We start from the raw sequence: 13,355 nt of genomic DNA on the forward strand, positions 1-13,355 counted from the left end.
CAGGGAGGCCCCACACCCTCTGTAAAATAAATAAATAATAAAACAATATAAAAATAAAATATATGTTTTTGCTAAATAAATAAATATATATATTATTTAATTAATTAGTTAATTAAGTAAATAGATTATTTAGATAATCTGTTAATTAGGATAATTAAGTTATCCTATTAGAGTATGACACGTGTGTCCCCCACTAAATTAATTTGATTAATTAATATTTAATCTTAATTAAAAACTTATGTCTATGACACATGGGACCCACTGGTCAGTTGACTAGTCAGCTGCTGATGTGAGCATGACATCATGCTGATGTCATAATTGCATTTAATCAAATTAATTAAATATGTTTTTAATTCCTAAATATGGAATAAAACTTTAAAAAATAATATAAAATAAACCGTAAGTCAGATCAAAATATTTTCAACATGAAAGTTGATCAGCAGAACGAGACGAACCCGGATACACGGTCCATTCGTCTGTCATGCGTCCCTAGCATAGCAAACGTGGAACTTTTCCATCATTATCAGTCTGACCAGTAGTAGCCCGAGACCCGAGAAATATCGTCATATATTCTTCCGACCCGTCTACGACATATGTTGCTGCGTTAGCTCATGCCTAGTCTGCATATTGCCATGTCATGCTTAGTGTTGCACCTGTTGCTGCTATTTATTGTTTCTCCCCCCTCTTCTTACCGGTAGACCCCGAGACTAACGCTACTGTCGGGTACATCTACGACCCTGCCGACCATCCTTTTGCCACAGAGCAGCAAGGCAAGCAACCCCCCCCCCCCCTTGATCATCCCTATATCGCCTATGACTTTCTTCTTACTCCTTGCATTAGAATTTTGCTACTGTTGTAGTTAGCTTCTATATATGATGCATAGCCTATTCTTGATGAACTGCTGCTTTCACTACCACACTTTAATCTATTTAGTATAGGCGGAGCAGTCATCCCCTCTGACCCCGTAGTCCAGTTTCCCTGCTTTGCTTTCAAGTCTCGATCCTTGATCAACGAGCGAGACCCGGCACCGCACTTATACCCCCCTTAGTTGTGCGACGCTACAAAGATACTATCGGGTACCGAGGGTGACACCTCGCGAAGTACTCCTGATGATATCTCTGTAGTACAGCTAGTCGGTCGTGGTTATCGAGAATGATTCCTCTTTCACCATTCCCGACGATGCCTCTGTCGTGCAACCCCTCAAGTGTGGGACTCTCGAGGGTGATTCCTCTAAGTCCACCTTGACGGTTACATCGTTCGGAATCCAACAAGGGTGATACCTCGAATTCCCCCGATGTTACAACCACACAGTTACTTGACCATGTTACTGGGGTCATTGGTGATTGGTTGTTAGGCGGGTGTATTCCCGCGTGTTTGTGTCGATGGCCTAACTAAAATGATAATGGATTTGGGTATTTTATCTGGGTTGGTTGGAGACCTTTTCGCACTAACCGGCTACGCGGGAAGAATTATGGATACTCGATGTCGCGGTGTCAGTCGAAGCTTTTCAGATGTCAGCAATAGAGCGGCGCGCGCCCGAGTGGTCCCCAGATGCATCGTGCTTGTGATTAAGGGGTGCTAGGACTGACTGCGACCGCCCACGCATCATGCAGGAGCGCGGAGGGCAAGTGGGCCCACGAACCCTTTGTGCTTAGGAGTTAGACCGGCGGGCTGGCCTCTCTGTTGATTTAGAGTTGTGTTAGAGTTAGACCGGCGGGCTGGCCTCTCTGTTGATTTCTAGCCCTCGAGGCCCGTGGCTTGTAATATGAAGCTGATATTGTTTTATTTGTGTCTAGAGTTGTGTTGTGATATCTTTCCGTGAGTCCTTAAGAGTTATCGTACGCGTTTGCGTGTATGATTAGCGTACGATTAAAACGAGGGCGTCACACCCCCGCCCCTAACCCTAGGGGAAACAACGGCCACATATCCACCCTCCCCCTATATATATGAGAGGAGTGGGAGGCAGCCAACACTCTAATCCTTGGCAGCACCCTCCCTCTCTCTCTCTCTCTCTAGTAGTTCTTCTCCTGTGTCGCGTCGCCACGGTGCTTGGTGAAGCCCTGCCGAGATCGCACCACCACCACCATCACCACGCCATCGTGATGCCGGAGAACTCAACTACTACTTCACCTAAGCTCGCTGGATCGAGGAGGTGGAGACATCATCGAGCCGTACGTGTGTTGAACACGGAGGTGCCATCTGTTCGGCGCTGGATCGGGATGGATCATGATTGGATCGCGAAGACGTTCGACTACATCAACCGCGTTTCTTAACGCTTCCGCTTAGCGATTTACAAGGGTATGTAGATGCACTCCCCCTCTCGTAGCTATACATCTCCATAGATAGATCTTGGGTGCATGTAGGATTTTTTTGTTTTCCATGCAACGTTCCCCAACGGTACCCACGGGTAAAAATACCCCTTTTCACAAAACATCAATTCGAGCAGTACATAATTATTAAAAATAATCGATAAGCATAATATGTAAACAATAACGCATCATAGATAAAAACACATCGCATCATAAATAATGACACATTCTATTGGATCAAGAACACATAGTTATAAAGAGTAGCAAAATGCCATACGTTTTAAGTTCATAAACTCACGACTAAGTGTGGAGGTAATTTTGCTTGTATTCATACGACATATGGGTACATGAGTATGCGGATATGGGTTATACCATCCCATACTGTACTCACTCTACCCGATGGGTTTTAAATTTCCGTGTTTATATATCCATGGGTAAGTATTTGTGTCATATCCTTATCCTAATATGGATTTTACACACCGGGTACGTGGGTAATGAGTATCCATTGCCATCCCTAAATGGATCGATGTTGGATTTGATCTTTGATGCGTATATTTTTTTAGTACATCATCGATGCGTGTATGAGAAGGAAAAATGTCAGTACCATGATGAATGAAAACTTGACGGGCCCTATGAGGTATGAATAATTCGAAGAAATGCTCGTTTTTTTCAGTTTTACACGTGACAGATTGGATAATTACTCCAACTTTAGGGGTAGTTTGGATAACAAATGAAAAATTTAGAGACAATTAACGAATATGTTTTTTCCACTTACTCATGGTGGATGGGTAATTTAGTTCAACTTCAGGGATAGTTCTGATGACAAACAAAAAAACTCAAAGAAACAATTAATGAAGAGTATATTTTCATTTATAAGTGGCATGATGGGTAATTTAGTTCAATTTTATGGACAACTTAGGATAGGTGGACAGACAAAAAAAAAATGGAGAAACGCACGTCATTTATTATTAGGTATAGATATAGAAGTACCTTTACCTTGGAAATTAGCACCATGATGGTCTCATTGGTACACTCAATAGACTCAGTCCCCGACAGCATTCTGATGACACCTCTGGTCACCTCGTCCCGACATAAGGCCAACTCCACCGCACGACCTCATTCTGTCCGGCCCCGTCCGTTTAGGGTAAAAGGGACAAACAGGTCAGCCCAGCGCGAGACAGCCCGGACCCATCCTGTCTGTTTCGTGTTCGGCACGACCCATTTTGAGCGCAAACTTGCGCGGGATTTGGGTCGCGGCGGACACCAAACGGACGCGCGCTCGTCCGCATCGGGGACGCGCGGCAGGCGGCCACCAACCTCCCACCCACCCGCATCAATGCGCACGAGCAGCCGGGCCCACCTGTCATCCGCCTAGGGGACACTCGTGGTCCTTCTTAAATGAGGAAGTCGTGGACCGGTCGTCCATTGTTCCCATCGCCACCCCGCGGCCTCCTCGAAACCCGACAGTCCCCTCGCGAAACCCTAGCCTCCTCCTCGAGCTCGCTGGCCGCCGCAGCCATGGGTCTGTGGAACTACGGCCGCAAGGGCACCCACGACCGTGAGGCTGGCTCCTTGTCGGGACACCGCCGCGGCTCCGTCCAGGAGGAGGCCGTATCGCCACCGCGCCAGGCCGCGGTTCCCTTCTCCATCGCTCCCAGGCCCGCCGGCCATCGCGACCTGCAGTACCTCAGCGTTGAGGTCTGCCGGCGCTACTGGGAGACGAGGATGCCGGTCCTGTGGAGTGATGTCCACCTCCCCAACGCGTGGCATCTCTCCGCCGACCGCGTTCCCATCCCTCCGGTGCCGACGAGCGGTCGTGCACGCCGCGAGGAGATCGAGCGCCGTCGCCGCCTCCTCCCCAACGACCTCTACTACGACCCAAGGTACGCCGCCGACAGCGCCCTCTCGGACACATGGCTCAGGGACCAGCACGATGTGCGTCGTGCCTCGTACTTCGCCGGGACGGTCGCGGGGCCGCGGCGGGCACGGGAGGTGCGCGGGCGTACACGGGTGCGCGGCCTCACGCCCACGTCATCGCCTTCGCCGTCTTCGTCACCACCTCCACCTCCTCGCATGACGGAGGAGGAGGCCCGGCTCATTCAACGCATCATGAAGGACTCCATGAGGACGCATGATGAGCGTCAATGGCCGGGCCTGGACCGCGCCATGGCCCTCTCTGCGGCCGGCGACGTCGCCATCCCCGAGCCGATGGAGGAGGAGGAGGTGGCTGCGTTCCCTCCGGAGCTGGTGGGCGCGTCGTGGGGCTGGTCGTGCACCGCGGCGGAGATGGCGCAGGCAGTGGGGCCGTGAACTGGTGCCCCACGCCACGGCGGTCACTGGAGCGGGAGGCTTCGCCACGGGAGGAGGTGTTGCAGGCCAGCTTCGAGCACGCCCCTGCGCACCAGGGACCGCCGACCCACCTTGGACACCGCCGCCCTACGTCGACCTCGTCAGCGCCGGCGACGACGATGACGCCGGCGACCAGTGAAGACGGCGACGGCGACGGCAACGACGGGCGGGCTACTTTTTTATGTTAATTATGTCAAAAACTGGGCCGTCTTGTGACCGTGAAAACTGGGCCTTTATTAATGTTAATATTATTATGTTTTAAGCTTTTAAACTGAGTTTATTTATTTTTAGTTGAGTTTTTTTTTAAATCAAGTCTAACACGGACTTGATTTGGGGTGCGGCCGCGCGGTGGACGCATGCACGACCCAACGGACAGAGGCGAACATGGGAGAACCCATTGTCGTCCCAAACGGACAAAATCCGGTCAAATCGGACGTCTGTTTGGGGTCGTGAGTTGGCCTAAACTTCCATGACATTGGAAAACGTGAGCTGGGAACCCGTCCGGTCCTAGAGCCTTTTATTGGGGACATATGAAAGAGAGCCTGTTTGACCTCGTCATGCGTGTAAGGGGCGGTTAGCATGTCATTCTTGGCATGTGTGACCCAAATTGGGACTGTGTCAAGCACAAGTTTGCACCAGTTCTGATGTACTCCCTCCGTCTCGGTGTATAGGTCATCTTACGTTGTGCACCGTGACCAAGATGGAGAGGAAAACAAAAAAATTGATGTTATTTTGCTAATTAATATCATTGCATGCAATGAACTAACCATCGCATGTCGACCTAGTTAGTCTCAAGTCATTAAAAACATATACGCCGCACGTCTCTTATTGGTTGATTCCTTTATTCATGTCAAAAAACAAAAAACGAGATGAAAGTTAATGCATCGTGCCTAAGTGTTTTGGGATTATTTGGTTTTCGTAAGATGACTTATAAACCGAAACGGGGGGAGTATAAAAGTTGGTTGACAACTCTTCATCTCTGTTTTATCCTTAGTCATAATGCCATTGGGTTACGTGAGCGCTTTGACTAAATTGTTGCACGTTGATATGGGAGGCAGCTCCGGCTCTGGTGCGACGCCTCCTGTAGGCCGTCGGCATAGCCAAATGTCGGCCCTTCCCACCCCGCACACGGATCTACGAGGCGTGCCAAGTCTGCTCCGTCCGCTCGATGGCCTCCTCTACCTCCTGGAGCTGCTCCGTGCGGGCAGCGGTGGGTTCTAGTGCCCGCTTCGTCGGTGCTAACCACGGCGGAGATGGACGCTTGGCGGCTTGGGAGGATCAACGTCGAATAGCTCCGGCTCGGCAATGAGCAATACGAGCGGGGGGGAGAGGGCAGAGGTGGCAAGGGTGGCCAAGCTCAAGCGCAAGAAAGACCGCATCGTCCAGCGCTGTCAAGGCTACATCGTCATCTCCTTCTCCTCCTCCGATGGGGCTGACTCCGACGACTTCGATGTCGACCCACCTCCTGCTACGGACAGCTACAACATCACCGACGACGGCAAGGGCAAACGGCCGACGAGGAAGTGGTGAAGCTCACCATCTCCTTTTAGATAATCTAGTATTGATATGTAGTTAGAATGTGCCGGATCTCAAGTTGAGGTGCTTAATTATGTCTTTTCAATGATGTTTATGTAAATTATGCCCTTTTGATACTGGTTTATATGTCTGTTTCTTGTCAATTTTGATCGTGTGATGATCTACGTACTATGTTGTATGGATTTGTAGGGATAAAAGGTGTCGGACATGAGATACATGACACCAATTTAGGAAGTGTTCGATCAGTACCACAAACACATCCGGACAGGTGTGCGGACGTTTAAAGGTCCGATTTGCAAGATGTGGCTGTACATGCTCTCACCGCCATGGTCACCGGGCACAAGCACGCTGCGCGTAGGCGTATTGCCCTATAGCAATGCCGTCGTCGATCCGTCCTTTCTGCAGGTTGAGAGATGTGCGATCTGCCAATATACGATGTTTTGGCAGTTCTCTCTAACAGTACGTGGCTGCAGTAAACAATCCAAAACTGTGTGCTGTACTGCTGTTGCATTCTCTGTGGGAATGATCCATCAATCAAAAATGCTGTACAGAGCAAACGAAATATTCTCTCTACACAATCAAACGAGACGATGGGCCGAGCGGCGGCACCGGCTACCGTGCCCCGGCGGTGCGGCGCAGCGCGTGGGTGTAGTTGAGGATGGAGTTGATGCGCTCCAGCTTGAGCTCCTCCCGGAACTGCCGGATGAACTGCTCCGCCCGCGCGTCCACCTCCGCCTTCCCTTCGACGTCCTCCGTTCCCCGCCCACATCCGTAGGCTCCTCGCCCTTTGACCTTCCTCGGCACCGTATCTGCGGCGGACTGCCGCTGCCGCCCCGCGCGCGCCAGCGCGTACGCCTCGTCCAAGCTGATGGACTCCCCGTCTCCAACCTCGGCCTTAGACGCCGCCGCGGACGCGTCGAGTGCCGCCCGCGCCGCGCTCTGCGGCTTGGTCGTTGTCGTGGCCGACACAGCAGTTTCTTCTTGAGGGACTGACGCTGGCTCGTGCTCCACCATCCTGTCCACCTCCTGTGCCGCCGGTGCCGCGAAAGGCGCGCTCTGCGGCGAGGTGGTTGTCGCGGCCGCCGCTACAGTTTCTTCTTGCGCCACTGACGCCGGCTCGTGCTCCACCCTGCTCGCCTCCCGCGCTTCTTGCCCTTGGAACGTACCGTTGTACTGGTCTTGCACGTGGTGGAGCTGCGACGCCGCCGGCGCAGAGCACGCGACGCCGTAGTCGCCCAGCGAGTGGAAGGGGAAGTTGGAGACGGAACGCAGGCTCTCCAGCACGACGGTCGAGGCGGTGCGGACGAGCCTGCGCCGGGCGGCCGGTTCCGGCCCCCGGGACGACGACGACATGAGCGCGATGGCGCCGACGAGGAGGTTGAAGAGGATGAACGACGCCGCGCCCGGGCTCAGCCACGGCGACATCGGCCACCACCCGAGTTCCGGCGCCATCAGATCGAATGGGGATCCTCCTCCTGATCTTCTTGCTCTGCGCGGGGACTCGATCGCGCTGTGTCGGCTGTCGAAGCGATGAATAATGCGGGTGCCTTGGCTCTGCTCAGCTCAGGTGAGCTGTGCGTGCGTATATATAGGCTCTGGATTTGCCGGGCCGTGACAGCTCCTCGCGCGGCCGGCTGCCAATAAACAAGGCAAAGGTGGGAACACACCCAGGACAGGATGGAATAGCTGCATTCCTGCGCCGCGTACGGCACATCGCTGTTGCTCTCTGCTTTGCTCCTCGCGGCATGTGACTGGGTGCGTGGCTTGCGGCAACTTGGGCCGGCCAGGTAGGCGGCCAGCGAGAAGGTTCGCCGCGCCCCGGCGTTTCAAAATTTGCTCACGTGTCTCCCTCTTCAGGCGTGTTTCAATTTGGGCTTACTAGTGGAGCACACTCGCGTACACACGGTGAACGGCGTCGGCCGGTCCATGTCTCTCTCTGTTCCCCTGTGCCCTGACAGGTCCCATTCTTCGTATCCCCGATCTTATTCTACTGTACCCGGCGACGAGGCAGGAGGTGAAATCGACCTTTTTTACCTGCTCATGGGGTGATGGAGAGAGCGGTTTGGACTTTGGAGTCTCGTCGGCGACACGCAGGTCGGACTGGCGTGCAAGACACAGGGCTGTGCGCTGTGGGAATGCTAGTGACGAGTGGTCAACGTGTGCAGGAAGATCTCGGTGTGTCTCGATCGGAGACCGAAAAACATCAGCGCGTACCGGTAGATTCCGACCTAACCTCACCTAGCAACGAAGAGGTGTCGCAATTTGTGGAGTCCTTGATTACGCGGATCCGCGTTAGATATCTATATACTAGTGGCGGCCAGCGTAGCATGCGCCTTGGCCACGCATGTCATCGCCCACGAGTGCGTGTCCTGTCGACGACGACGGGCAGAAAATAGCAGGTCCTTCCACCAACTCTAGCACACCCGGTATAACACGATCTGTATCCTGCATTTATAGTTCATGAAAAAAGCATTTTATGGATTAACAAAAGTCACGACTGAACAGAACCCGCATTATAAAATCGTATGTATAAGCGTGCTATTTATTAAAATTGATTAAAAAATATAAGATCAAATATCCAAATCACAATACAACAATCATTCATATTACAATCATTATTCAAATCTTTGAAATAAAGTAATAATTCAATAAAAAAATGTTCTAAATACAACAATGATGAAAATCACACATGAACTAAATGAAATGAATAAAAAATGGCAAAAATTACTACCATGTCTCTGCCAATGATACTCGATGAGATGCTCCTGAAGTTGATAGTGGGTGTTTGCGGCGAAAAGGGGGTGGCCGCAAACTTGCGAATCCGAGGCGGAGGTGGGCCGGACGTGGTGGGGGTCAATCCGGTTCAGCGGGCATCCGGGGGCGACGCGGCTCGACGGACCAGATGGGGCGGCGAGGCGACGCGATGGAATGAGCTTAGGAGCGGTCCGACGACGTGATTCCAACGACGAGTACGTCCGAAATTCCAGGCGGCTGGCGGGTGGCGGCCCTGTGGGATGGGGGAAGGGAACCGACGCAGGCTGAAATGTCCCTTCCACCAACTGCTTTCGCGAGATACACGGCACCGACGAGGCGGGGGCGAAAATAGTGTATCCGCGGGTTAGAGGGGCGCTTTTACCGTGCCCCCTTAAACTTCTTTTAAGGGTCTATGGCGTTTAAGGGGTTTGTTCGGTACCCTTGTCACCGTGGAACTATAAAATGGCGGTTATTTTACGGGTTGAGGAGATATACGTGGTATGCTAGAGTTGCTCTTAGAGCATCTACATCCGGATTTTGCAAATCCGGCCCTCAAATGTCCGATAACGCGCCCAGGCGCGCACACGGATAAATGATAAAAATCGACAGCAAACATAGTATATAAAAATCGACGCACACGGATTATTTTCCATAGTGACAAGTGACAGTAAATTTCAGCACAGTATATAAATTTTTCCTTACCAAGTTCCACTCACCAAAGGCGCTTCACTCCCCGTCAACGGCGCCAGAAAAGAGTCTCGATGACCCACAAGTGTAGGGGATCTATCGTAGTCCTTTCGATAAGTAAGAGTGTCGAACCCAACGAGGAGTAAAATGAAATGACAAGCGGTTTTCAGTAAGGTATTCTCTCGAAACACTGAAATTATCGGTAACAGATAGTTTTGTGATAAGGTAATTCGTAACGGGTAGTAAGTAACAAATGTAACAACAGTGCAGCAAAATGACCCAATCCTTTTTGTAGCAAAGGACAAGCATGAAAAAACTCTTATATAAAGAAAAACGCTTCCGAGGACACATGAGAATTTATGCCAAGCTAGTTTTCCTCATGCGCATATGATTTGCGTTCATTACTTTGATAATTTGATATGTGGGTGGACCAGTGCTTGGGTGCTGTCCTTACTTGGACAAACATCTCACTTATGATTAACCTCTCTCGTAAGCATCCGCAACTACGAAAGAAGAATTAAGATAAATCTAACCATAGCATAAAACATATGGATCCAAATCAGCCCCTTACGAAGCAACGCATAAACTAGGGTTTAAGCTTCTGTCACTCTACCAGACCATCATCTACTTATTACTTTCTAATGCCTTCCCCTAGTCCCAAATAATGATGAAGTGCCATGTAGTCGACGTTCACATGACACCACTAGAAAAGAGACAACATACATCTTTTCAAAATATCGAACGAATACCAAATTCACATGATTACTTATAATAAGACTTATCACATGTCCTCAGGAACAAGCATAACTACTCATAAAGCATATTCATGTTCATAATCAGAGGAGTATTAATAATCATTAAGGATCTGAACATATAATCTTCCACCAAATAAACCAGCTAGCATCAACTACAAGGAGTAATCAACACTGCTAGCAACCCACAGGTACCAATCTGAAGTTTTGAGACAAAGATCGGATAGAAGAGATGGACTAGGGTTTGGAGAGGAGATGGTGTTGATGAAGATGTTGATGAAGATTGACCCCCTCTCGATGAGAGGGTCGTTGGTGATGACGATGGCTTCGATTTTCCCCTCCGGGAGGGAAGTTTCCTCGGCGGAATAGCTCCTTCGGAGCTCTAGATTGGTTATGTCGAAGTTTCGGCTCGAGACGGCGGCACTTCGTCCCGAAAGCTCTTATATGAATTTTTTTTCCAGGTCAAAACCCTTCATATAGCAGAAGATGGGCACCGGAGGCCTGCCAGAGGGCCCACAAGCCTGCAGGGCACGGCTAGGGGGTAGGCCGCGCCCCCTGGCTTGTGACCTCCTGGTGGATCCCCTCCGGTATTCCTTTCGTCCAATAATTTTTATATATTCCAAAACAATTCTCTGTAACTTTTCAGGACTTTTGGAGTTGTGCAGAATAGGTCTCTCGAATTTGCTCCTTTTTTGGTCCAGAATTTCAGCTGCCGGCATTCTTCCTCTTCATGTAAACCTTGTAAAATAAGAGAGAAAAGGCATAAATATTGTACCAGAATGTGTATTAACAGCCCATAATGCAATACATGTTGATATAAAAGCATGATGCAAAATGGACGTATCAAAGCCTTGCAAGAGCCGAGCGATGCGGTCTTGCTTGCTCTTCAGCTTGGCCACCCTTGTCGCCTCCGCCGCTACCAACACCCTCTCCTGCTTGGGTTGCTCAATGTCGAGCCGAAGGTTCTTGGCATTGATCCTATTGAGCCGTCGAACGTTCGTCTCTATCGTGGTCAATGACGGAAGGTACATCCACTAGAGGAGACGGTTGTGACATCCCCTGATTATGCTATAGTAACCCCTATAACCAAGCTATAGTGGTCACCATGATTAAGCTAATCATGTTGCTAAACAATGCTTGACCACTATGAATTTCATATCTCATTTCAAATCCCACCAACTAAAGCCATTGAATTTTATTGTGACAAAATAAAACCTCAAACATGCAAACTAAAATGTTCAAGGTGTTGTAAATATTCCTTGGGTAATTGCTTGGTAATACCAATATTTTAGGAAATGGTTATTTTCCAAAACATTTAAAATAAAGGTCAAAGTCATATTTTCAGCGGAGAGCCCACTCCATTCCAAAAGCCCGGACTGAAGGGAGGAAGGAATCTCTCCCTTATAAGCTGGTTGTGGCCTCCTCTTGTAAGGAAGGTGGGACTAAAATCGAGCGAGCCTCATTGGCCTACAACACCATAACATCCCATCTCCTTGAGAAGCCCCTCAATAAGGCATAGCGATGTGCGAGGTGGGACTAAAATCGAGCCAGCCTCACTGGCCTACAACACCATAACATCCCATCCCCTTGAGAAGCCCCTCAATAAGGCATGGCGATGTTGGCTCTAATATCAAATGTTAGCGTCCAACTCGGCCTAGCCCACTCCATTCCAAAAGCCCGGACCGAAGGGAGGAAGCAATCTCCCTCTTATAAATTGGTTGTGTCCACCTTTCGTAACCAAGGTGGAACTAAACTCGAGTCAGCCTCACCGGCCTACAGGAGCCCTAACACTAGACATCTACTTAATCAACCAAAAGCATCCGTGTGGTCCTTCTCTCTTTTCTCTTTCTCTTTACATGCATGGCCCCCCTCTCCCCTCTCTCCTCTCAACTGAACACTACATCATAAATAGCACATCACATTACATCATAAATAGCACATCACATGTATGATTTTCACCTATTTTCTCTCCTCCCAGTCGGATACTTTGCAATTAGCGTTGGATGACTTCCTCTCATATCATGTTCGTCGACCACGTCCGGACATAAAAACGAACATATATCAAAGGAACTAGCAAAGGGCCCCGTGCGTTGCAACGGAAGAAAAAAATACCACACGTTTTTAATCTTTTATAATCATTTTGATTTATTAAAATAATAAGCTAACTAACTAATGTAGTCAGTCCTGTCCTATTTTGTTGATAAATCAACCCATCCATTGTTAATTCCACCATGATGAGAAATTAAGCGGGACAAGCAAAGCAAAACAAGAGGCTACGTGAATTGATCAATGGACTGTTATCTTATTTCACTCATGGGGTAGAGAATGTGGGATCAGATGACAAACTGAAGGTGGTGTTCCATTCTCCGTCTCTACTACAATACAATCTTACATTCAATACATTCATTCATCAGCAAATAAATCCCCACAAAACAAAATTTCTTGGCGGTGCTTGGCACACGGTTGGAGGCATGGGGAGGGGATCTCACCAGATGATGAGTTCCTGTCGGAGGTGGGGATACGATGAGGGGAGCAAGGGTTAGGCGCCTTTATCTGGCCATAAGGAGTCGTCGTTGCCGCGCCATAACCTCGGAGTTCCCCGCGTGAGCCATGGAGGCCCGCCTCCACCTGCAAGTACTTCGCTCCGCCGCGCCGCCGCCGTTCTGCATCGAGCAGACGCATCATCCCCAGTCACTGTAGCTGTCGCGTTGATTTGATCCAGAAGTTGTGCTCGAGCGCCGAAACGCGGGCAGCAAGCGGACAAAGGTACGGCCGCGGAGGCGGGTGGGTTGAGATCGACAACAGTGGTGGTTGAGGTCGGCCGCGGCGGCGAGTGGTGTGGCAGCGGCCTGAGCACACGTCGGGTGGACCAGGGTCGACGTGATGCGCTCGAGCGCCGCAACGGGGGCAGTGAGCGGGGAGAGGTACGGCCGCGGAGGCGGATGGGTTGATATCGGCAGCGGTGGCG

General features: G+C 50.2%; 1 protein-coding gene across 1 annotated transcript; it reads right to left on the minus strand.

Annotated features, from left to right (window-relative positions):
• Nucleotides 1–6,667: 6,667 nt before the first annotated feature.
• On the minus strand, nucleotides 6,668–7,830 carry LOC123410057. Its single transcript, XM_045102940.1, has one exon. The coding sequence runs from the start codon at nucleotides 7,644–7,646 to the stop codon at nucleotides 6,807–6,809; it is 840 nt and encodes a 279-aa protein (XP_044958875.1). The 5' UTR covers nucleotides 7,647–7,830; the 3' UTR covers nucleotides 6,668–6,806.
• Nucleotides 7,831–13,355: the final 5,525 nt, after the last annotated feature.

This window comes from Hordeum vulgare, chromosome 7H, assembly GCF_904849725.1.
Source record: "Hordeum vulgare subsp. vulgare chromosome 7H, MorexV3_pseudomolecules_assembly, whole genome shotgun sequence".
Taxonomy (NCBI): domain Eukaryota; kingdom Viridiplantae; phylum Streptophyta; class Magnoliopsida; order Poales; family Poaceae; genus Hordeum; species Hordeum vulgare.